The sequence below is a fragment of the Drosophila gunungcola genome (assembly GCF_025200985.1).
Source record: "Drosophila gunungcola strain Sukarami chromosome X unlocalized genomic scaffold, Dgunungcola_SK_2 000021F, whole genome shotgun sequence".
Classification (NCBI taxonomy): Eukaryota; Metazoa; Arthropoda; class Insecta; order Diptera; family Drosophilidae; genus Drosophila; species Drosophila gunungcola.
In genome coordinates this window covers 570,803-597,534 of record NW_026453184.1, presented here as the reverse complement: position 1 = coordinate 597,534, position 26,732 = coordinate 570,803, and the positions used below count along the sequence as shown (strand labels likewise).

Sequence of the window (26,732 nt, the reverse complement as noted above, 5' to 3'; positions counted from 1 at the left end):
ACAAAGATAAACTTGGCAAATAACCTTCTATAAATGAACTACTACTACAGTTGTGAGTATGCCGTCACATAAATAAACAAGTAAAAAAAAAAAAGCTTGTCTTGTTCAGAACTTTATTTCACCACAAATCAAAAAAAAAAAAAAAAACTTTCTATTTTAGACCTAGTTGTGTGTGCGACAGTAAGGTTAACATTTGAATCTGGTTAAACTCCTTGGATAAAAAGTCACCAACAGATGACTTGCTGACCATGAAATCTCTTAACAACTCTTTAAACTACAAATTTATCATAAGCTTATAATCATTTAAATAACCTTTATCTATACCTATCAGTTAACTTTGCCTTAATTAAAAGTAAATGTACTCCTACCGTGCACCTATAAACTTACCTTTGTTGTAACTTTGGCATTTTTACTTCCGTTCCCAGTACTTATAGAGTCTTTGAAAGAGGGCAACCATCGACGCAGCATAATTAATGTTACGGCCAGGCCATCTTCTTCGCTTTAGTTTTTTTTTTTCGTTTTTCTCCGGCATTATCGGCATCTCTGGCATTTTGATTAGTCATTTATGGGGGGCCAATTTCGTCCTTTTTAGACCTTCGAACACAGGAATCCCGACTTAGCCACAGAAAACAACATTTTTGGAGGTCGTGGCTGCGTTGATTAAGTGCCGGGACCATTTCTCAAATTCCGGGATGGAGTAAGTTTTAATTGGAAACTATGCGTACCAGATATGTGGCGAGGCGTGATGGATTTCCCTTAAATCCTTAGGCAGCCTGCAAAAGAAAGTTACCGCCTGCCATACCCCATACCCCATACCCCACACCCATACCCATACCCATTGAAAGACTTTGCGGATTTATTGCAGATATAAGCTGTAATTAAATTGTACACAAAGAGTAAAATATTTTGTTATGGGTAAAAGTGTGTCCATTCAATTTGATTGAATGAAGGTTTCACAAAACAAATCTGAATTACAAATGCATTTATGCATACGTACTAAAGTGTGGTTGCTAAATGTTTTTCCACGTGGAACCATCATTGCCTTTGCTTACCTAATTCAATTGCTTTGCTCGGAAACTTTTAAATCACTGGAAATGGATTCGGGAGAAGAGCAAATTGTCGTTCAATGTAGGTAGATATATATATATATATGTATACATTAAAGACTAGAGTCCTCGGACACAGCAACACATTCATAAATATTAATAAATTTTTAACGTACATTAGCAACTCGTATTTATCGTGTACATTCGTTTAAAATAGAATCAACTACAGTATCTTTTGATTTGTAAACAATTTTGTAAGTCAAAAAAGTGAATGCTCATCTGTTGGGAAAAAGTAGTAATGTTTTTCTCCTGCTTTTGATTTAATTCGAACGGAGTGAAAATGGGAGATAGGTTTTTTTTTCGGGCGGTCAAACTATAAAAAGCAGGAAGGTTCTTTTCTGTAACTAAACCTCCGTTCGCGTATCACACTTAAATGATATATATAAGAACAAGTTAACCATTAGTCGAATGGTTTCCCATTAAAATGCCGCTGAACTTGTCCGAAATTCGTATAAAGTTTGGTTCAACTTAACTTATTAGCGCACCCAAATGGCACAGAGTAAAACGTGTGTGTAAATATTTCATCGTATATATATTTAGTATACATATATGTATAATAGGGGTATATAATCCATATAAGATATATTTGTATTCAAGTAGTTTTCATATAGAACGCTATCCAAACGATAGGTTATATATTTTGTATATCTTAAATTATCGTGTGAGTGGTGCAATGCGAAATGGGTTGGGGAAATTGAAATTTATGTTGTTTTAAGGTTTTTTTTTTTTTCTGATTTTGAGATGTAACATATGTATGATTGGTTTTGTGTGCTGTGTGTGGGGGAGCAGTTAAATCAGTCTCGATTTTGAAGTAGTAGGTAGTGGGTTGAGTTCCGAAGTGATTCTGTCCGTTGAGTCTGCCAAGTCGGAGTTTTTTAAGGTCTTTGGGTACTCTCCCTCGAACCAGCTTTATGTCATTCGATTTGGAGACCGCTTTAAGTCTCATTTAGTCCATTCAATTTTGAGAGCCTTTAGATCTCTGCACGTGTTGAGACACTTGTTACCTAAACTTAATTATAGTTAAGTTATCGCCAATAATTAACTAAAAATCCATATTACAAGTTTTTAAAATAGAGTTTTCGACAAGTAAGAAAAGTTTTAAAAGAATTTCAAAAAGTATTTCTAACTTCTTTTATAATATATAAAATTTAGATTATTCAACTTTGCTCACAATTTAAAGTTAAAATTTTAATATCAAGGCAAATAAATGTACAATTTTCTAAAGCTTGACATAAATGTAATACTTTTATTTAAAACCCAGCTATATTTAAAGTAGGGCTAGGTAAGATTTTTTGCTGGCCTAGGGATAAGTTCAGAACAAAATCGACAAAAGGGACTTGGATCTTAGTGTGTCATGTCATTTGTTGTGTCATTTGTGAGCGTTTCTTTTGCATTCAAAGTTCCACCTTAGGTGTTCGTTGTTCCGTTCACTAGTATTTATTTATTAGCATTTCCATTTGGTTGGACTTCCGATCAAGTTTGACCAACTACATACTGGTCAAAGAAGTCAACTTATTTTTCTTCACCAAAATAGGACGAACGTCTTTTCATTTGGAGCAATTCAATTCCTTGTTTTCTGACCGCGTTTTCCATATTTTTCAAATTGTTTGACGTGAGGAGTATGTGAGTGGATTAGGGAGTTTGTTGTGGCTTAGTGTGTTCACCTTTTTAATTTTTTTTTTGTTGACTTTGTGTTTGCTGATGCCTGTGCATACTGCCAAAAAAAAATGTGGCCTGTTCTTTGTTCTCTTTTGCATTCAATCAAAATTAAATATACAGAAATAAAACTTTTTATTCAAAACCAAAAAATCCAATCAGAAATATATATGAAAAACAAGTAAGATTTTCATTAAAATGAAAATTAAGAATTGTAATTAACAAACTATTAAATTATGCTCATTGTGTTTAATAAATCATGATAATATGTTTGTAAATCTTTCTTCTGTAAATCTTTCTTCTGGTAGAGAACCTTTTATATCCGTAGTCTGTTTAATTTGTCTTGGTTTGTGATATGTTGGTAGCCGCTAAGAATTTTCCTGCATCCATATTTTCATGGCATCTTATTTTTTTTAGATTTAGGACAGAATTGCAGGCTTTGGCTAAGCTCATTATACTTTGTGGGTGTGGAGGTAACATTTACCATTCTCAGAGATTTTAATTGATATTAATAGATGCGATTTTTCTCTGATTTTGCTGTATGCGGTCGCTTGATACATTGATAAGTTCTTAATATAGAATATTATGCGTGTTGTGTTGCGTGTCTTTTGCAGTTAACCTCAGGTCAGACCAATTGTATGCCTTCTTCAAAATGTTTTTTTATTTCTCTGGATTTCTTTACAAGTGTTTCAATCTATGTTATTTCACAGGGCTAAAAAAGTAACAAGTTTTGTTTGTTTGTCCCATATATTTACCAACTAAGCTCATACATTTTGCTCATAGAATATTTTAGTTTTGCAATATGAGAGACCCAGAAATCGAATCCAACTCGGGCTGACCTGATACACATCAATGATCTTTTCTTGTTTGTACCTTCCGTTCTGTTTTGGTGTGTTGTAGTGCTGTGATTTCGGTATTCTTTAACCACACGACATTTAGAGGTGTAAAATATTAATTTTTTCCTGGATAAAAGCGCTTCAAAAATGGTTCTTATTTACGGCGCTAGACAATTATATTTTTTTAATATAGCGTAGTTCAGCAAAAGCCAAACGAGCTGCGTAAAAGTGCAAATTCCACAAAAAGCTCTCACATTGCATTTATAGTTGGTTAGGGAAAAACTATATATTCCTACAATAATGGAAGGTCTTTACAAAATAATCAAATACAAGACTATCACAAAGAAATGTAAGTCAAAGGGAAACTATTTAAATGTATCCAATATTGTTTATGTTTATTATTTGAGCATTTAAGCTGGACCGTTGGCGACATGAAATCGAATTTCATTAAAAAGCGCGCCAGCATAAAAACGGTTGTAAAAATTGCAATTGTGTGGAGCGATTTGCAATGCTCTTTTTAGTTTGCTTTTTGTTCTTTTGTGTTCTGAGCCTGATTGTTGTTGCTTGTCAAGAAAATGTTTCCATTTTTGCACAGTTTTTCCATGTTTCTTGCTATTCTTGATTAAATAAAGCCCATTCTTACTCACTTGAAACTCGCAGGGAAACCGCACGTTTAATTATGACAAGAAACCACGAAAAAACAAAATAATGTTTGCTGTCGTATCTCGTTATATATTGCCTTGGCAGATATTTTCTTTTTCTACAAAAGTATGTGCCACTCAAGCTGAAAAAGACCAATTTTTTGTTGATGTTTTTTTTTTTTTGCTGCATTATCAATTTTTTTTTGGCGGATAGGATACAATTTGCATTAATCCTCTTATTTTTTTTTTGGATTTTCAATTTTGTAAAATTTGCTGATCGATATATTTTTTCAAAAAGAAAATTATTGTCCGCATTTGCAGCGCCACCTACCGGTTGTGAAGGGGTGGGTTTTTTTTTTTTTTACTTTTTACTTTTTATTTGTTTTTAGTTATATTTTTTTGTTGCTAATGTGGCTTCGTCTAAGCTTCTGCTTATGCTGATTTAACCATAGAGTTATCTAGAGAGAAATCACTTATAAAATTGTCCAAAAGTCGGCTATGTTATATTTTCTAGGCGAAAGTCGCAAGGATAACTACTTTATAAAGCCTACTTTTTGACAGCTTTTTAAGTGATATTGAAACTCTTGAGGTTTCTTTTGGCCATAGCTTTTGTCTTTTGTAAAGGGTCTTCCCTAGAGACATCAAATCACTTGGCATGGCTTAAAGATGTGATAGTTTTTTAAGCTACCATTTCAAGTGATTTGTAAATTCTAGGTTGCTTTTGCTTGACCGCTTGTGGCCAATTAAAATGTCTCTTGTCCCTGTAATATTTGTGTGGCATAATAATAATAAATGGAAATGAACTGACGAACTGCCTCATAAGCTGGTGCCCTTTGAACCCTGCACTCCGAGCACTCGGTGCACTGCCGTGTTCGACTCCACCTCGATTATGCGCTGCTGCTTCGTTGTGCCTGCTCTCTTGGTCTCTGGTACTCCTCCGGATCTCCTAGAATCGCTCCTCCTGCTCCTCCTTTTTGTCCTCCCCCTTGTCCTTCTATATACATTCAGTCTATACTTCCTACTTCCTACTTGCTACTTGCTACTTCCTATACTTGCTCCTCCTGGCTGCCGCTGCTGCTGCTGCTTAAATCACAAAGAGATCGCTGCAGCTGGAGGAGTTGCGTCGCTTGAGGCTGATGCCCTTCTTGAACCGCAGCACCGACGAGATGAATACCTTGGTGCGGGCGGTCAGTTTCTTGACCACCTTGCGATTGCAGGTACTCCGCCGCCCCTCGAAACCCACTACAACGCCATCGCCATTGCCATCGCCATCGCCGTTGCCATCATCATCATCATCATCATCATCCGCTATCCGCTCGCCCGCCGCCGACAAGGAAATCCTCTGCTGGCGCCCCGCCTCCAGCTGCAAGTCATCCATGGTCCGGAGCTGATGGCGCCGCTGGAGTTCGGCGGCCGCATCCGCTGCCGCAGATGTGGTAACGCCGCCGTCGAACGAGCGACGCTTGCGAAACGGACGCCGATGACGAATAGTGGCCGCGAGCATATTGAATTTGCCAACGGGCATCGATTGCGTCGATGAGTGCTTCAGCACATCCTCGTCCTCGTCCACCTCGCTTTCGCCCATCTTCAGTATGCTCTCCAGGTTGAGGGGCTTGCGATTGGGATTCTCGATGCGGGATCGATTCGATTTGGATTTCGAGGTACCCGCCACTCCGTCCGGATCGTTGTTGTCCTTGTCGTTGGCGTCGCCGTTCGGCAATTTGTCCGGCAATCCGCCATCGAAGATCTCCTCGTCGCCCTGGCAAATGCTCATCTGGCGCACCATTCGACGCGACTGCAAGTGCATACCACGATGCTTTTGAATCGTACTCTGTAGATTTAAGCGCTGCAGCTCCAGTTCTGTGAGCAATCGCAAGCGCTGCGGATTGAGCTTCACCTGGGCCACAATGCCAACCAGCAGCTCGTCCACATTGTGATCCAATCCAGAGGAGGTCTCGATAAATTTGCAAGCAATATCCTTGGCCACCTTGCGACCCACTGAAAATGTGCCAATTTTCGAAAAGTTGTTTAAAGACTATTTTAATTTTGCCGACCAACTGGATTCATTCAATGCAAAATAATAACACAAACAAAAGTCTTTTTAATGTTAATTGTTTTTAACCCCTTATTAAAAATGCAAAAATGGACAAAAAAGTAACATTTTTTTTGTTTGATAGTTTAATAGTGACTATTGGTATTGTCATCATGCGAAAGTGTTAATAATAATTTTGTTCATGTAATTTAGCCAGTCAGAGAGGCAGTATTCATGGCAAATTAAAAGAGGAGGACTCTACTCACTTTGACGGGTGATAACTCGATGGCGCTGCAGATCCGTTTTGTTGGCCACCAAAATAGCTCCGCGGGACAAGAGCATCTCGTTCTCCTTGAGGTACTGCAGTACCCGCTCGGCTGCGGCGAAGGTGGTTCGATCTATCACCGAATAGACCACCACGAAGAGGTCGATGTTGTAGGTGGCACAGAAGGCCTCCGTCTGAAGGGCGGCCCAAATGTGATGGGGGGAAAAGGCAAAAAGACAAAGATGAACCATATGGTGCACAAAAAGTTGGCTACAAAAAAAAAATCGTTCTAATGAAATTTTCAAGCGGGGAGTGGTGGGTCGGTGGAAAACGGGGAATGGGAGGTAGGAGGTGGGAGGTGGGCGATGGGTGGGTTAAAAAATACACAAACCACCCACTCGAGGATATGCCTTGCCCCCAGGCCATGTTAAACGCTTGGCTGAACGCTTTTCGCAGCTGAGACAGCTGACCTTGGTCAGATTAAAGACTTAAAGCGAGCAGCAAGTCAACACAATTTAGTGGGCCAAAAACATTGAATATAAAAGGGAGCTGCAATCACAATTGTTAAACATCAATATTTTTATTAGACATAGAGGAAAAATATATGTTTACTCAAAGAACTTTACCCTTTCAAATTTTAATTTTCAATATATTCCAAAAGCTTAAATACTTTTTAAGAAAATTTACAACACAAAGTGAACATTGAAAGAAACCGTTTTTTTTTTTTGTAGACACACTGAAGTAAAAAATGTTGGTATAAGTTTATGATCAAATATATATTTTAAAATGTTATTGTCAAGGCTTTGAGGTAACTCCTTTGTTTTCACAATCATTTTCGAATTTGTTACCCTTTGTTAAAATACGGTTACACATACTGTTTTTAGTTGGTGCTTTCCAGTTACTTATAAGAAATCAAACTAAACTTTAAAATGTCAATACAAAATTCAAGAGAACATTTAATTTGAATGGTAACCCCCGTTTTGCTCAATACCATACCTTAGTATACCAGACTCAAACACCCATTTCTATCCCATCACTTTGTTGCTTCCTTTTTAAGTGACGGCCGAGGCACAGAAGTGTTAATGACATTTGGCAAATGTGTCAGAGGCAGATGGCTCTTAACCCACCGCTTGACCCACTCAGCTAGACGGCGGGAAAACCGGGAAAATCGGGAAAATCAGAAGAACCCCAGATGAGGAGGGTCTGAGCTACAAAATGGGGGGAGTTTGGTGGGAACACTACTTTTTGGGAGATGCTACCCCTACGGATACCGATACCAGTACCAATACTGCTACTGATGCTTTCTGTGCTTACTCACCGACATCTCGCATGCGGGATGATCAATAATCTCCAAATCCGTTTCAATGTTATCGACTAGCACCGACACCGTCTTCTGTCCATATTCATCATCTAAAAAAAAAAAAACGCACACAGCCGAAAAAAAGTGAGGGTAGTCTTTTGTCAGACGTTCCCTTATTTCCTTTAAACTACTAGATAGGTTTTTCTAAAAAATATATAAGCATATGTATTATCAAACTAACCAAGCAGCAGCGGTGCATTATTCATTATTCAAGCGTGTATTTAGTAGAAAAAGGAAAACCTATATTCAAAACAAACCACTACACTAAGTTGTTGGGACTTTCGGGGAATTGCAAACAACACCAAGTCCCCAAATGCAGTTTCAAGGGTCTAAAATCGATCAAATTGCAGCAGGGGCGGCGACAACCTTTCCATGGGCGTTGATGGGCGTGTCGCCCATAAAACCGTAATCAAAGTGATTTTATTTGCCCAGCAAGTTAATGTCGCAATTGACGCTCCCCCTGTTTTTTCCCGCTTCACTTCATTGACTCGTTTTTTAGCCCGAGACCATAAAACGTGCAAAAGAAACAGGCAGACAGTGTGTGTTTAGAGTGGAGGACTCATAGTGCAGGGACTTCGTTCTCGTAAAACCTTTCTCTACGGTGGTGCACACGGAAAGTGCTACGTCACCACCACACTGCCACTAAAAAAATTACAAAATTTTGTGTCTTCAACCTCAAAAACTAATTTAACTCACTCACAATTTACGCCATTATGGTTAAGCTTTTAAATAAATCATAAAATGTTTATCAAGAGGAATATTTATTTCTATATTAAATAAACTAATTATGTTTTTAAACTATTAAAAATAGTATACCTTAAAATTCAGAAGCAAAAGAGGTTATTTGTTTAATTAAACAGAATATTTCTAGAGTTCCCAGGCAGCATACAAATTGCTAGGGTTCACACGTTTGTATGTGAGCAATGTACAAATTTCTAGAGTTCCCAACCCTTTATTTGAGTAGTATAAAATATTGTTAGCTTTATTTAACTGCATTCTAGTTCTTATAGACTTTTGGGAGAGGCAAAAAATTAATATTTTAATATGTATTCAACTGCATTTATAAAATATCAAATGGCTATGCAAATTTAAGCCTGTGCTCTAATTGTATTTTAATGCTGTTTCTCTCAGTGCAACAGCACCGTCCAATGTACGCTTTGTCAGCAGTTTGACACGACCCAACAGGATGGCAGGAGTACCAGAAAAAGTAAATAAAATAAGGACGAAAGGAACTGGAAAGGAGTCTCCAAAGCAGACAATGACTGCAGTTTGTGTCCGACTCTGTTTGCATTCAGCTGTAACAAATATTTAGACGCCAGTCAACCCGGCCCGCATCTACAAAAAAAAAAAAAAAAAAAAAAAAACACCCCTCAGGAAAGCTGCAACCTCGAAAACCCCAACCCAACCCAACCCAAGCCAATGCCAATGTCAAAATGACAAAAAGTCCATAGGTACTCCGAGCGGTTAATTTGCATGTGGCAAGTAATTTTCAGTGTGTGGGCGGTTCCGCACAAATTGAATAGAAAACATGTTCCCCTATTTTGTGAGTGAGTAAGTGTGTGTTCCAGAAGCCGTCTTCCTAATGGGAATCAGTCATACTTCTGCCGGCTGAGCCGATTAGCCTGTGGCATTGACAAGCGGCGAAAACGAAGTCATTGCAATGCAATTATACAAACGCCTGGGCAAACACAGGCAACCAACGAGGGGAACCCCCTGATTTTGGTGGGATTACACGTGGTACTCGGTTGTCCTTGAAAACAAACCGTTTCGAGGGGCTCACACACGCGTTGTGTGTGTGTGTGTGAGTGGTTTTTTGTGAGATATATAGATATTTTAAGACCCAAATGGGCGTGTTGTGGTCTCTGAAATTAGTGAGGATTATTCGATTTTAATAGTTCAGTAGATTTTTGTTACCAGTTAGTGTTCGGAATGCATGCAACAGGCACACACAACATTTTAATAGCTTTAATGGCAACAGATTTGGACTATAGGTTAAAATAGCTAATGTTATATATACAAGAAATGCTCTAACTAATTTTTAATATATGCTAACCTATTGTTGTCTAAGTGCTAATTACTTAAGCATAATGAAACATTTTAAAAATAAATTTGCATTAAAGTCCATGAAATCGAAAGTTAAGAAAAGAGAATTGAGTTGAATTAATCATAAGCAGGCAAAAGTATTATAAATTCAACAACCTAAAGGTGTAACCTCTTTAAATGGCCAACGGTCAAAACCTGAAAAACTAAAGTGAAATCATGCGCGATTGCGTCAGTATAAATTTAACTAAAACAAGAGCCAGTGTTTGGCCTGTTTTCTAAAATGAGAAACACTTAGATTTACTTCAAACGGACATGGCATGTAATAAATTTACCATCTGTTTTTTTTTTTTTTTTTTTTTTTTTTTTTTTTTTTTTTGAGGCGTGGTTGGGGCAATTCCGCCCATCCACAGATTTTTTGTGGTCATGCAACGCTGACGGCCATTAGCGAAAGATGGCTAAAAGACGACGCCCACACGCAAAAATAATCGAGCAACTTGCGTGTCTTGATGGAAAGCATTTGGCATTAGCAAAAGTAGAGGCCACACATGCAGTGGACACATCCTGCAGCTAGGAAACAGTTGCATAACAATTCATTCTATGGTAATTCCCAGATATATATGGTAATTGTCAAACAAACAAAATTCCACTCACACACACATCATCTGTCATAAAGTTTGCCCTTGCCTTTGGGCTAATTAAAACTCAGTTTTATTATCTCGACTACACAGAGCAGAAAATTCCTGCGTGAAGACAATGGCAAGGCATTATTTTATTTCTGGCCTCTGGTCATCTGATCCTGTTACGAAAAGCCTATTATATTGCCCGACAATGCCAACATATGACCAGAAATGACATGGCCATAAAATGCACGCAATCCCTAAGGTACACTGAAGATATTTATTTATTGGCAGGAAAGAGTAGCATAAAAGGAATTATAATTTCATATTAAAACAAAATGTATAAAAGCTGTTTATTAAATAAGCAAAATCAATACGAAATCAGTATTGCAACATGCACACCACTTGCAACTGCAATTATCTGCTGTTCTGGAAACATTGGGTTTCGGCTACTTTCGCCCTGATCAGATTACTCAAACTAAAACTAAAACTCAATCACAAACTCAAACCCAGAACTTGAACCATTTTTGCTAGAATATCCCAGACGTAATTAGCTTAGTGCTAAAGCCCGCTTCTCAAAATGTACACAATTCGATAGTGCTGAAATTCAATTAATTTGAAGAGGTTAGCCAACGAAGAACTTTACACGAGGCGCCGACAGGTGCATCTTTTCATCTCCCAGTTAATTAAGCCGACTATTAAGGTACGCACATTTGACCTTGGCAGGAAAATATGAAGTTCACAGGCTTAGGAAAAGATTATCGATCTATGGGGATACCTTAACACGCTGTAAAAAGTTAAATGGGCACACACAGGATACTTTTAAAACCCTTAAATACTTCATATGTCAAATATCAATAAAATTAAAAGGTTTAAGATTTACAAAGCCTGCAATGAACTAAAATTCTGGTAAATGCTTTTTTGTATGATTAATTTTGCAAGCAACAAAAGGAACTACAACTAATCAAAGGAATATTTCATTACACTTTTTGTTTTTAAATTAAGTTAAAAATTAATGTTCAATGTTTTTATTTTTAACATATGTTTAGACTTACAAATCCTGCATTGAACTAAAAATCTGGTAAACTAACAAAAACTATCTCTAGAAAACTAACAAAAATTAAACAACTAATCAAAGGTATATTGTTTAACACTTCGTTAATTGTTTTAACCGCAATAGCCTTAAAACTTAAAGGAGAAAAAAAGTATCAATAGATTTTAATAAGTAAATGACTAATTTCTTTGATGCTATGACACTTTACTTAAGAGACATACTGCTTAACAGAGAAACATTTGAATTATGGCTAATACGATTTTCTGGACAAGAAAAAATTAAAGACATTAAACTGATGTCAGTTAAAACATTCTCCACTTTACTGTGAAAATCCACTTAAATGCTCCAAAGCGGTTATCAAAAAGTGGGCGGCAGTCAACAACACGCCCATATTCTCTAGCTTTTCCACACTCCAAGCCCAGTGATATGGTCGCAAAAGTTAATGAAATTAGCGCTGCCGCTTTTCATATTTTATGACTTTGTGCCATAATTAAAATGCAAATGTGTTTGATTAAAAGCCGCATAGTGAAGCAGCAGGGGTAGAGATTCGGGAAAGGACCTGGCTGGCATGGAAATGGATGAGGAAAAGCATCATAATTTTAAATTACTTCGCCCAAAAAAATCCTGGGATACCCCTACCATATAAACAATTAATTTTATTATTTTATTTAGGAACTATTTCATAAGTCAAAGCCTATACAAAGCAACGAGTTGTTAGCTGTTCTTAAACGAATTCATAATATGAACTTTATACTTATAAATTTCCTCGATATGCTATAACTCAAGTTTAGAAGATATTGCGTGCATGCTATAAACGTGTCTATTATAAATTTATCAATAATGTATAAATAATAATATATTTTATAAATCTAAATAGCCAGTGAAATTTATGAAATATCATGGGCTAAGATATGTAAAATATATACAAGAGACTTTTATCTGATGGTCTCGACTATTTCCTTATTTACATAAATGTGCTAATATAATGTTATAATAAACAAGATATTATTGCCATATTTGCTTAGACGAAATAAGGAATAAGGGAATTTGTAATATTCTGCTATGCGGACTGTACAAGTGCAGACAAAAAAAAAAGGTAATCTTTGGATTGACGGCGACATCGGTGGCGGCAGGCCTGATAAATATAGTTTTACATTTGCCAAATTAAAAAGTGCCAATTGATAAATAGCAGTGTGATGAATAATAAAATGCCGACTTACCGAGACTCAGGTCGTAGGCGCATATGTAATCGGAAGTGGTGAACTGGTAAGTCAATGTGGTTTTGCCCACTCCGGAGCCGCCGAGCATGGCAATCTTGTAGGCAGGAACATTCGGATCCCCGTCGATGACTTCGCCCGATGCCCCCGATGCGTTGCTACGAAGACAAGGGCAATAACAATAGTAAGCTCAGCGAAAAGAGTGGATTTAACCATAAATTGCTCAAAAAAACAATCCCTTAGAAACTAAGAAATTATTCCTGGAATGCCTAAAAAATGCCCAATAAGTTTGAATGTTCATTTTAAATTTATGAGGTTTAATGTCTCATTTTAATTCGATGAACAATACATTTAGAATGTTAGCTTGGTAAGAGTTTGGTAAACAAAATATTGGAATATTTTGATTTATCTGTCGAAACTTTCAATTAAGGCAATTGATGATTCAGATTTACTTATTTTATTTCACAAACTAAACTCAAAAAACATTAAAAACAATTTTATTTAAATAACGATATTATAGAAATGAAAACGTAAAGCATATTAATAAAATATATTGTTTAAATTTAAATTGTTAATTGTTTTACTAAAATAAAAACTACTAAAACTAAAACTTAGCACGTTGAGAGTTTTTAGATATTTACCACAAGTTAATGAAAACAATAATCAACTAAACTTTTTCAAGACAAGCTAAATATTCCACTGTGCCACTGTTTCCTTTGACAATGAGATGGCAAACGCCTTGGCATTGTTACCACTCATCTTCATTTTGGCCCCCTCACCTTCCATCTGCCGTTGTTAATGGCAGCGGAAATTGTTTGGTGTGGAAATTGTATGAAATTAGTCATACTATGTAGACGTGAAAATGCCGCACGTTTCGCATTGTTGTCGCCATGTGAACTGTCATTTCATAAACAATTTATTGCCAGCCACTTTTGTTCACAGAACATTGAGCCACCGAACGTTGAACCACTGAACTCACCTATTGTGTCGATCCGCAACGCCGCTGTTTGAAGTGCCCGTGGATGTCACGGAATTGATCGAACGTGACCTGCGGCTTCTGTTGCAAATGAAGTACAGCAAAACAATTGTCAGAGGCTGGTGAAAATGTATCAGAACATATTCATAACATACCTTAAAGAATCGCCCAAGTTGCAGATGCCATTGGAAGTGATGCTGAAGCTGCGCAGACGGTAGTAGGTCATGTCCGGATCACCGGCATGGATCGCCGACCGTCGCATCTCTGCCAAGCGGGGCTGAAAATTGCATATACGAAATTCCAGACAAATAGTTAGCACACTTAAATAGGTCATGTTTAGCTAAATGTTAGAAAATGTTCCACTTTTGACCGACAAAAAAGCGACAAAAGAAGAGTAGAGAGAAACAATTTAACATTATTTACTTTTTTGGGAACTATTAAATTTAAATTTTAAAGAAGTGTCATTAGAATTAAAATAAAAATAATGATGTTTATTGACTTTATTTCCCTTACAAAACATTAAAATTAATTTGTTAGTTATAATAATTTTAAAAAATTATTAACGTATACGCAATGTGTGCTTTAACATTTACGCAACCCAAAGTTGGCGTATACGCAATGACATACACTCAAAAAATTACGCATACGCCAGGATAACTTTTAAATAAAATTTCTTAAAGAATAATAAATGTCAACAAAATACCAAGCAAATACATGCAGATACCTTGATATTTGTGCATTTAGAAAGGACAAAACTTGACTGCTAGCCACGAATAAATAAATGTCCCATCCCTGAAACCCCATCAGGCCGAATGACAATATTTGATTTTATTCGAGCAGTCCAATAAGGTGTGAACAAAGCCTTTGGCGATGTTGAACGAAGAATGGAAAAGCAGCAGCTTTAAGAGGCCTCCTGCTGCTTTTTCGGCTCCTGTTCCTGGTTCGCGTTCCTGTTCATGCCAATTGCAGGGCGATGGCAACCGATGGGCTTACAGCACTCACATATTTGCGGCTGCCCTTTTTGGCCCTTCTGGGGTGGCACAAAAGTTTCTGCACTTTTTCGGCTGCCTTCGGGGTTTCAGCCTCACAGTTTTTTCTCTTTTTTTCTATTTGGCTGAAGAAGAGGTGAAGTGTGAATGGATCGGGGACTGCAGTCGACAAGTTTCCCCTTTTGGCGTCGAGAGCGCCGCCACACTTGACACTATTCCAAAATTTAATGCCGCCCTCCAAGGACTTTAGACTTTAGAGTTGGACAAAATCAATACCAATCTCAATCTCAATCGCAATACCTTTGCTTGTCATTGATTCCTTCGTTTGAAGGTTTCTCGCTCACTTTAATGGCAACCAGCTTTGAAATCAATTTCTGGACGGGAAAAATGATGGAAACTACGGGTCGATGCCCTCAACTGCTCCAGTTTCTTGCCGCTTTTAGGTCCTTCGAGACTGTGCGGCAGGTGCAACGTGGTTCCAGGTGGCACGTAGTTCGCAGCACGCGCAGGCACAATTTTCACTCGAGCAATTTCACAAACTAATTACATTAGCTGCAGCGACTAGACAAGTGCAAGTCTGCCAAAGAAGCGTGGGAATTATGGCTCCCATGGCCACAATCGCAGCCATATATCCACGGTAGTGACACACAGCCATAGAGAAAATGGAACGACACGACTTTCTAATACTTATTGAGTATTAGAAACCATACTGCAATGCGCGAATTCTTAAGCATCCTATTATCCAATCCAACAAAGCTGTTTAAAATTAATTAAATGTTTTTCCTTCCTTTCTTAAATCTCTAGACTGCTTTGAATTTCTCTATTTAAGTCATGCTACAAAACGCAACTTCTTAAGCTTGACATTTTTAAAGTTGAGGTCTGTACTTAAAGTGCACAGCTTGTATATGGTTTTAAAGTTGCCTGAAAGGCGTAAAACCTATTGATTCAAATCAAAATTGTATCTGTTGTAAATGAGACGTAATAGTTTGCTTGGCTATGATACTGGTAAATTTTACAACGAAACGTTATACTTTACTTACTATACTTTATTTTACAACGCAAAATAGCCTTAAAATCTGAGTAGAGCTTGGTAAGGAATATGGCATAGGCATAGAGGGTGAGCACTTAACTTTTCCGCTGATTATGGCTATTTTTCACATATGCCAAAAACGATACAGGAAGACACAAGGTGGCACAAGTGGGTATGGCCACTGGGGGAAAGGTGGAACTCGGGACATGATAAGCTGGCAGTTACGCCCCTCGTCCTCATCCTCATCCTCATCTTCAACCTCATCTTCATCCTCATCTTCATCCTCACTCTTCCTTCTCCTGCCAAAAAACGACTCAAACAGCCAATGACCCGGGAGCAAAGGGCCAAAAGTAGAACCATGTATCAAATGCTCAGTCATGCTGAATGCTGAAAACTTGGCCCACACCTCCTACACACAAGCACACCCAAAACCACACCCACACCCAAAACCACACCCACAGAAATGCACATCCCCAGATACATGTGTAATCTTTGGTCTCTTCGTCTTGTCTATATCTAGTTTTTCTGCTTGTTGTCTTTTTGTTCTGTTTTTTTTTTTTTTTTTTTCTCAAGCTAGTGGCACTATTAAGAATATTTCACTGCTGAGTGAAGTGCTAATGGCTGTCCTTAAATGGCTTTTGTTCCCCGGACCGAGTTTCAATTACTTGTCGTCCCAAGTCGGTGCGATAATCCTCATGAGCCTGCTCCTTGAACTGGCTTAACTGGTTCCCGCATCGAATGACTAGGCACTGGCCAAATTTAGCCGAAAATAAATAGTTTCAATGACTGACCGGTTTTGTGGAAGGCTGTGCCAAATTAAAATGGAATATTTCATGCATATGCACTATTTATGCTTTGAATATGTAAAAGTGAAATATGTGTTTGTGAAGTTTACGTTTGTTTAAAAACTCTTATAAAATTACAAATTAAATTTTGAGTTTCTAAAATATTAATATAACAGGTTTGAGAACATACTTAAATGCAAAAACTTTTGTCTTTATTTTCAAAAGTTGGAATCTTTCAAATATCTGAATGTTTTCAATTATAATATGTAAAATTTCGCAAAATTGTATTGTTTCTAAATAAATCATAATAATATAATAATTTCCATATTATATTTTCAGTTTCTGAATTATAAAGGGTGATCAATATCAAAGATTTGAATGCCCTATTATATGCATTTCCTTTAGTTATTTGCATATCCTTAGAGACACAAGCAAAGATTAAGATACCGTATTCATCTTGCATTTATTTTACTCACCCTGCGACTTTCCGCCGGCATGCTGGAGGTCCTCAAACGCTGTCGCTCCGTCAATGGTTTGCCGGATTGGGAGGCCAAGACCACGGAGGCGGCCAGATCGGTGATGGCCGTGCCGGTTGTGCTGGCTCCGGAGGATTCGCCCACGCCCCTCTCCCGCTTCATTGGCAAATGGGTGGGCAAGTGCTGCTGCTCCTGCTGCTGTTGCTGTTTGCTCGGGATCATGGAGACCGGAGATATAGAGTCGGTGGAGTCGCCATTACCATCCGGACCACTAGTCACCTCGGCGACAGCAGCTAAGGTGGTACTTGATCCACCGAGAAACCCCAACCCCACGTTCACATTTAGATTGTGGGCAGATCCCCCGGGTAAACCTCCATCCGTCCGCTTTTCGCCGGAGCCACCGGAAGTGTTCGGGGGATTAAGCGAACCCACGGTGCCGTATTGTGGTGACACAGCTCCGGACATGGCCTGGTGGAAGGTCAGGACTCCGGCCAGAGACATGCGATCCCTAAACACATGGACAACAAGACAAAACACATACAATACTTGTATAAATATGTCTGAAAAAGTTTGATATCTATCAGTTAGAGCGTTATTTCGTGTCACTGACAAATTTGTACTTTCAATGCCCCTACTTCTACTGCTAAAGCCAAGTATTTCATACTCAATTTAAGTATTAAATACAAATTACCCATTTTAAATGCAATATTTTCAATTTATATATAATGTTTAAATATTAAATCGTTCGATTTAATATACATTGTATTTAATATTATGATTTTTAAGATATGCATTTTTGGTTTCAATAGCCAGATATTTAATTTTAGAATGAAATACACCATTATATTTAGATATTTGTAGAAAATTACACATTTAATTCAACACCATACTTTCACTCCATTGTTATTTTATTTCATTAATTAATTTTGACTTTTACAATATTAATGTATGTTTTAAGTATTTTTGAACACGAAAAAAAATTAAAAACCCATTTTTTTTGGCCCATTTTAGGAATGAACATACTTTTCCATATACCTGCACACAGAGGTTGTGACATTTTATTGCCTATCCAAGGACACCTAGAATTAGTCCGAAGCTTGGGTAAACGCAAATTGCATTTCAGCTCGAAATTAAGTCACTTAGCGTGACATATTGAAAAAATAAATAGAAAAAAATCTTAAGGCAAGATATTTTAATGGTTCTCCCAGCGGGGAAAACAATAAATGTGGCAAACTTGTTACTCATTCAAAAATGCATCTATTCTGGAGTGGAATGTTGGAAAATTGAATTTTATTTGTTTGTTTCTGAAGTCACACAACCCATTTGGTAGTGAAATGTGAATGGAATAAAGCACAAAACAAATGTTTTGTAAAGCCATTTGGCATTAAATCTGCAGCTTTCAACTCAAAACCCCATTGGGGCAAGGTCGCGCTAGGACGCCAAAGACAATGGCAAGTCGTTGGCCCACAAGGAGGCAGCAAGAGGTCGCACTTGAGGGTTTCAGGCGGTCGGGGTCACCTAATTAGGGTGGCCCTTCTCCTTCTCCGTCTCCGTCTCCTTCCTGCCGCCCACCTTCCACCTTTCATTGTGGCAAGTTTTTAATTATCATTTTTTCTTGTTTATGACTGGACGCCTTCTGCTTCTTTATTACCATCTTAATCTCCTACAGAAACGGCAACAAATGTTAAATACATACATTGTTTGAAGCAAAAGAAAGCTGAGAAAAGCCACATACAATTTTTCGTCTTTGAATTAAATAAGATTTAACGGTGACTGAGAGTTGGCATTAGGAAATGCGTTGAACTTTATACAATTTTTATTCCAAAAACCTCAAAGCAATAATCAAATATTTGAATTGACATCAATTGCTTTGCATTATAATTGTATTTATATATACATATATATTTGCCTAAAAGTATACTTTTAAAAAAGCCACGACTTCTGTATTGTCTATAAATTGTGTTATTTGATATATAGACTTTAGAAAACCTCACCTGGCGCTATTGCTGTGCGAAATGCGCTGAAAGTCGTTAGCCTCAATTGGAGCTCCGCCGATACTGTTCCGGGTGTACGTATAGTCAGATGGCAATAAATTGCCAGCTATCGATGAGGCGCGACGCCTGTTCAAAATTGGGGATTTCTGGGCCCGCAGACTCTGCTATTAATGGTAATATGATTATAAATAAACAGACAAATTAAAAGGGATTAGAGGTGTGTCGCTAAAAAATAAGCTTGTTTTTACAGGTAAATATATGATTGAATATACAAATTTAGTATATGGGTTTTTTAAATTGTTGTTTAAGTGTTTGATGGCATTTCACAACGCCTATGTCTATTCACTATCTCAAAAAGTATTAGGTGTTTAAAAAATTCCCTTTTTTAATTTTAAACATGTAACCCAAATATACTATATCATACTACGAACATATAATATAATATAATATTGTTTTATACATTTAATAAATTAGCTTTAAATATTTTTAATTTATTTGAATGTGAAACAAAGTGACACTTACACGACTTCCAGTTGGATTCTGGGCTGCGTTGAGAAAGTCGTTGAAGGTGGTGAGGGGTTGGACCTCTTGAGGGGCCGATTCCTCGTCCATTTCCCACTCCGAATCGTAATCCAACTCGGTATCGTCCGCATACGGTTGTTGTTGCTGATACGGCTGAAATTGATGGTGTTGCTGATGCGGCTGATGTTGCTGATGTTGCTGTAGTGGTTGTTGCTGCTCGAACTGCAGATCCTGATGCTGATCGTACTGGTACTGTTGCTGCATCTGCTGCTGCTGCTGATGCTGCTGTTGCTGCTGTTCCATGGACTGGCCATAGCCGTAGGACGATGCCGAGGTGCTGGGCCCCTGGTTGTAGAAGCCGCTCTGCTGCTGCACCCTTTGCAAGGCCGTCTTGCGCGTGTGGTACGCCCCCAAGCCACTGTGGGTAGGCGGTGTGGGCAACAGTCGGTGGTGCACCTGCACGGTGGTGGGCGGAAGTGGCACCTGCAACATGGGTTGCTGATGGATCACCTGGGGCTGTTGCTGTTGCTGTTGCTGCTGGAGCTGGTGCTGGTGCTGGTGCTGGTGCTGGTGGCTGACTAGTGGGTGTTGCTCTTGGCTCACCTGCTGGTGCTGCTGGTGCTGCTGGTGCTGCTGATGGATCAGCACTTGTTGTTGGTGTTGCTGTAAGCTAATTTGTTGGTACTGCTGTTGGATCACTCCTTGGTGTTGCTGATGGGCAAGTCCTTGATAATGCTGGTCCGCCGCCTGCTGTGTTTGTTGGTGGGCAACCAGTTGATGTTGATGTTGATGTTGATGTGGCTGCTGCAACATAGGCTTCTGCTGCAGCTGCGGCTGCTTGAGGATCGGCTTGAGGACATTGTAGGCCAGCTGGTGGGGAGCTGGCGAGGGCACAGGACCCGGGGTGCTGCTGCTAATGCTGTCGCTCTCATCGCAGCTGGTATCTGAGCACCGGTACCGGAACCACGGGCAGCAATCAGGATAAAATAAAATACAGAAATACATCTCATTACAATAAAAGAGAAATCATCATTTGAAATAAATAAACATACCATTTTTCTATCATTGGAATCGCCACAATAAAAAATCCCTTTGATTCTTAAATGTAATTAACTTATCATAAGTCTGCAGCCTCAATAAAAATATCCTGTATTGAATAGCACACCGGATAATGAATAAATTTTACTAATATGTATGTACTCCAGGCAAGACGAGTATTAAACATCCATATAAATCTGGTCTTTGTACATTGCATACTACATAAACATATCACATTTTAGAGGTAAATAACAAGACCCAATTTCTTAGTTTCCTGAAATTTAAAGTTTTAATAATGCTGCTTGCTCAAGTGCAGTTTGTCCAATTCATAAAGCCAGAAACCTTGTTCAGATTACCGAAGAATAGAATGTGTATAGCAGTTTGGAATGCATAACTGACTGTGTATAGAAAAACACTTAAATCACAATAGAGCCAATATACATGTTCATATAGAAAACTATTTGGCAAACATAACCAGAGTTGGCTGCATACAAGTATTATTTGTTATTTAACTATTTTCTAACTAAGTTGTCTTAAAAAATACAACGGTTGTGAAAGAATATCAGCACTTGTCAATTCCTCGGACAGTTTGTTAATTGTGTTTTCTAACAGGCAGTTACCAGAAAACTAAATCACAACTATGTGGGACAAACTATTGTGGCCAGTTCCGGAGAGATTATCCGACATTTTCACAGCTTTTCCACCGTATATACCTGGGACACCTGGGCCACCTGTACCTTGGTGTCTATATATCGCTCTCCTTTGTGGGTGTCTTTCCCACGAATTATGTTCCCCAAGTTGAAATCAAATATGAAATTGTTTGCCCAAGCCCAAAAAGAAAACTTTTCCAAGACATTTCCCAACGACTTTCGAATGTGTGTGTTTTTGTGTGCTTGCTAACTGTTTACATGTTTATAGCCAAGCTTAAGTTTTCTTTGCCGTTTCCTTTTGTTGAGCAAAACGAAAAAAAAAACAAAATTTAATAAACTTTAGCTCTTTGTGCGTCGGTGGGCGCCATAAAAATTGTCGGTTAGACCCGGAGCATCGCTAAATATATGGCCACATATGACACGTTAACAGACTCGACCCCACAGATACCCAGTAAACTATTCGGGCATATCCTGACACTCAAAAGCGGCGATTTAAAAGAGTGAAAAACAATGCACAAATAAATCAAAGCTGAATTTTAATATAAATAAATTTAATACAACATAACAAAGGCAAATCAAATGCAAATAAATTCCTGTGATTGCAAAACGAAAAAAATACTCGTTTTAAAATTCACAATTTCCTCACCCATCTGCAATCTCATTATTTTGTAATTTGCTCTGAGGAATATCTACCCCCGAAAGTTCAGCCTTGTCCGATGGGGTGGCCATAAAAATTGTTTTCAGCATATTTATGATTAAATTTCATGGCACCGAGTTTGTCTAGGAAACTTTCTGGGTGCTTTCTCTTAATTAGCGTGTGGCGCATTTTTCGTCGAGCAGAGCTTAGGAATTTTATTATGCTGTCGCATTTAAATTTTTGCCAACTGTAGCTACGAGTCTATTAAATGAGACTTTTGGAAGACCATAGCTATCACTTGCAGTTCAATCATTCAATTATGAGTTAGCCATTTGGGGGCTCTTGTCCCTTGTCCCTTGTTTTTGTTCATTTGAGGGCATGATTCCGTTTCCAACCAGCTATTCAGTTGATCCCGCCGATTAATCATAATGTTCGTGGCGGCTCTTTTCATTTCAAACATTTTTCAGTCGCATTCAGTCGAATTAATCACCATGAAGGACCCATCCATTATAGAAATGAGTCGCCGGTCCTTTTATCGAGCGGCTCCATTCAACAGTTTACCAAATGCAATTATGTGGATAAAGGCAGAAAGTATCTTTAAGTTGGAATCCTTTCACCTGGCGATGGTCCCGCCCTTAACGAAAAAAAAATAAAAATACCCGATTATCCATGTAACCCGTCAATGTCACCCGCCTCCCCCAACAAAACAACAAAAAAAAAAAAGAAAAAAACAGAAAAGAAAAAAAAACGGATTCAGGACAAACAGCGGGTAAATGTCGAACCTTTTTCGCTTTATACTCTTCATTTGCCACTTTTTAAGTTGATGTTTAATATTCGTTTTGGGCTGCCTTCCGGCTCGTGTTTTTTTGACTCTTTTGTGGGGCCTTGACTTGTACGTTTTTTTTATTGAAAGGGAAATTAAAGCGCATTTACCCATAGAAGGGTATTTTTTCCAATATACAATATTCATAGTTCTTTTTTTTTTTTGATCTTCCAACTGCTCAGCAAACTCTTTTAAGTAAATTAATCAAAGTAAACTCAAAAAGCCTTAAAATACAAATTTGGCTTTAAATTAAATCACCTTTTAAAGTTAAGTAACGAAAGCTAATGCTCTAAGCTGATTGCCAACCGAATTAAGTTTAAAAGCTGGCTACAGAAGGTCAACTTGAACAACGTTTACTAACTTTCTTAGTCATTGACTGGGCATGCATCAAAGCAGACAGTTCAGTTTAATAACACTTGTGTTCGGGAAAATGAATGTGTCTTCAAGTTAACGAAATTATAAGAGTATGGAAACAGCACCATTTAAAGGCCATCCTAAAATCCTATTTAAAATGTTCGAGTTGTGATTTTAAGAAGTGCAGTTTTAGATTACATTTTAGCTAGTTTACATAGAAAATGTAAAGTTATTTGCAGATTATTAATGAGTTAAAGAGGAAAAGTTTAAGTCGCCTTAAAGTCCAAATTTTGTAAGCCAGTGTAATGGGTGTCCGGTGCTAAGTGCTTCGAATGGGACATGAAGGACATGGCTGCGCAGGACCTGTCCCTCGGCTTGTTGTCAGGTGCCACAAAACGGACGCAATTGCATCAACGTGGCAGCCACAGAAAGCGACAGGTGACTTGCGGCCTCGTTAGTCGGAGTCTGGAATCCGGAGTCTGGCATCTAGAATCTGGAGACCGGACAATGGAGACCAAAGACCGAAGACCGTAGAGTGTGCCCCATGTCATTATCGCCGTAAAGTGTCACTTTGTGCCCGGAAAACAAGTCCAGGCTAGAGTCTTAATTAACCTGCCAGGCGATGGCGATGGCGATGGCGATGACCGTGCAGCATGCCAACAGTCAGCTCATTGTGCAATTGGGGCCACCGCCCATGGCACGCACTTCCTCCGACACACTTTGTGGCAGCTCCATCCCCAGCTACTGGATGACTAATTCCCTAATCAAGCGCCAACCAACCAACCCCGGCAGCGCATGCATTTCCGGAGCGATGGAGCGATGGAGCGATACGCCAGATGGTCGAGATTTTCTTTAACCGCTGCAAAAAATTCCGCATTGCGTGCGCTTTTAATTGTGTTTTACAACACTGTCAAGTGATAAGCGGGCACAGTGCACAATGCGGATACTTAATCAAAAATATTATTAAAATCTAGAGGGCTTTTATTTCAAAATGTAGCTCATCCTGATGTGACTGTGGTGAGAATTTGTAAATGTTTCTTTGCTATGACTTAAAATAGCTACTTTAGATCGCTATCAACACTAAATGTCGATTTTTTATATATATAAAATACGGCCCTTTTGATCGCTTTTCAAAAGTGATAAGAAGGCACTCTGCGGATACTTACATTAATAGGACAACATTTAGAGTGCTTTTATTTGAATATGTAAGTTAACCCCGCTGTACTGAACTTAAGCTCAGTTTCCCAAAGCTTCAAAACCAGGCTGGTTTTTTAAATCATTTAAGTACACTAGATTAATATATTTGAATGTATATGCAGAAATTGCAAAAAAAAAATTGTATAAGAATAAATAGAACTGCACTGGTGGATTTAAATGTTACTAATTTCAAAGTAAATACTAGTAGGTATTAAAAACTTGTAAAATTGAGTGAAATTTTGAATCTGTTTTTGGCTTATAACCTACTAACATTTCTTGTAAAAACTCACCGAAATCGAAGGCCCTTTCGAGTATGACCGATCCGCGTTTCTCCTGCCGCTCCTGTCGCTCCTGCAAATCCTTGTTCTTGGAGGCCGCCAATTCGGCGGACGTTATGGTGCTCGTCTTATCCAACTTGACCTTTGGTGTTGGCGGTAGCATATAGCCGCCGACGGCATATCCCTTTGGGTAGTTCGCCCCACATTTGTCCTCGCCATCGGGTCCGGATCGTGGAGCTTTGCCACGGCCGCAAACGCACTCGCAACAGGGCAAGGTGACGTGTTTCTGGCCGGGATTTGGATTGGCTGATAATTGCTGATGCTTGAACTGCAGCAGCTGTTGCTGCTGCTGCTGCTGCTGCTGCTGCTGGGTGCCATCGGTGGAAAGATCGTGGTGCAGGCTGCAGTACTTGATGTGATTGCACAGCAATTCGCCATCGTTGCCCAGAAAAAGGGCGCAGCATTGATCAGCCGGTGGTTTGGGTTGTTTCAAAGCCGGCTTAAGGTTCAATTTCGAGGATGATGCGTACTTATTCTGGGTACTGGTACTGCCACCCGCACCACTCGATCCACCTGCCCCACCTCCCCTACCCGATCCACCCGATCCACCTGCCCCGCCTGATCCTCCAGCAACATTGGCACCCGGCAGGGTCAAGTCCAGCACACTGCCACTGCTGCTGGAGCTGACATTTGGCGCCAGGGTCACGGGTCCCAAGCCCAGGGCATTTAGCCCGTTGCTGCTCAGGGTCAGAGATCCTCGCGATCGGTTTCTTCGCAGCGAATTGACCCGGTTTGTGGGGGTGCTGGAAAAACTCACATTCCGGCTGGCATAGAGATCAACGCTGCTCCCACTGCCGCTGCGGTTGCGCGAATGAAAAGCACGCTGCGCCAAAAGAAAGTGTGGACATATTACCATAAATCAAATAAGTTCAACTATTATGTAATAAACAATTTTGAAGTGTTAACTATAATTTAAAAACAATTTCTATCTAAACTGATATTTATAAAGCTTAATATTTATACGAAATAAGGTTCAAAGAACACTGTGAAACCTTTTTAAGGATTTGAAATGTAATAGCAATTTAAATTTCGGGTTTCACATACCAAAAACCAAATTGCAGTTACACTTTCGCTGTTGCCCTGTGTTATTGTACATTGAAGTCAATCTCAGATTTTCCAAAAATTTTATATTGACCTTAAAATGTAATTTTATTATTTAAAAATGTTAAACTAATATTTTAAATGACATTAAATTTGTATTTACAATATGATTAGTTTCAAAATGAAATTAAATCAAATTGGCATATCAATATTGGAAATTTTATATCAACATTATTTTGTGAGCTAGGTTATTTAGTTAATATAACCCATGCAAATATATATTGTTTCTATGTGCTTATTATATATATATATATTTTCCGTGTTAAATTTTACCTGCTGGGAACTCGGCTGTTGTTGTTGCTGCTGCTGACTCTGGCTTTGCTGATGATAGTGCCGGTCGGCGCGATCTCTGTCCCGATCCCGATCCCGATCCCGTTCCCGTTCCCGATCCCGATCCCGTCGATCTCCGCCGCTGTGACTCCGCATACTGCCGCCGTACCGCTGACGTTGCGGCTGCACGGGGCTGTTTTGTCGCGGAATCACCTGGGAAAATCCGGTGGAAGATCAACGGCCAAGAGAGAGGTAAAGTAAAAAAAAAAAGAACATATAATTATAATATTGTTTCATCATATTGTATGTGGACATGCGCGGAGCAGGCAGCAACGCATCCAAAGAGGCAGGGTCTCAGGGGCAAGGGGGCTACCTTATCCTCCAGCAGGTTGGCAAACAGCCCCACATGATCCTCGTCTTCGTTCATCATTGCAAAGAAGTTCTTGAACGTGTCCGGAAACGACGCCGGAAACTGGCCACGTGCCTCCAACTTGGTATCCATGGCTCTAAAAACTCTTCTCTCCTTATCCTTTAGCTATATCTTATCTTATTTCTTTTTTTTTTCGCTTTCTCCTACATTTTTTTTGGTTTTTTGTTTTTTTTTTTTGTATAAAAACACATTTAACACATTTTTTTTTTTTGGTCCGTCGTCGTTGCAGACCAAATAACATGCAAGAAGAGAACAGTCATTGTGGGTTAGAGAGGAACAGCGAAAGCGACAGGCA

General features: G+C 38.7%; 1 protein-coding gene across 4 annotated transcripts in view; it reads right to left on the bottom strand.

The window, feature by feature from the left end:
* Window positions 1-4,152: 4,152 nt before the first annotated feature.
* Window positions 4,153-26,732, bottom strand: part of LOC128260299 (homeotic protein female sterile) — a 46,971-nt gene continuing 24,391 nt past the window's right edge. For 2 of the 4 annotated variants that reach the window (XM_052993169.1, XM_052993168.1), the window contains exons 2-13: window positions 26,381-26,580; window positions 26,011-26,220; window positions 24,589-25,459; window positions 19,600-20,543; window positions 19,078-19,241; window positions 17,084-17,591; window positions 13,959-14,080; window positions 13,807-13,884; window positions 12,831-12,985; window positions 7,855-7,946; window positions 6,538-6,730; window positions 4,153-6,237 (exon numbers count right to left, since the gene is read on the bottom strand). In XM_052993169.1, coding sequence (XP_052849129.1) covers window positions 5,324-6,237; window positions 6,538-6,730; window positions 7,855-7,946; window positions 12,831-12,985; window positions 13,807-13,884; window positions 13,959-14,080; window positions 17,084-17,591; window positions 19,078-19,241; window positions 19,600-20,543; window positions 24,589-25,459; window positions 26,011-26,220; window positions 26,381-26,509 — 4,380 coding nt within the window. In that variant the 5' untranslated portion in view covers window positions 26,510-26,580 and the 3' untranslated portion in view covers window positions 4,153-5,323. The remainder of the gene's footprint in view (window positions 6,238-6,537; window positions 6,731-7,854; window positions 7,947-12,830; window positions 12,986-13,806; window positions 13,885-13,958; window positions 14,081-17,083; window positions 17,592-19,077; window positions 19,242-19,599; window positions 20,544-24,588; window positions 25,460-26,010; window positions 26,221-26,380; window positions 26,581-26,732) is intronic. The other 2 variants (XM_052993170.1, XM_052993171.1) reach the window with 2 other exon arrangements.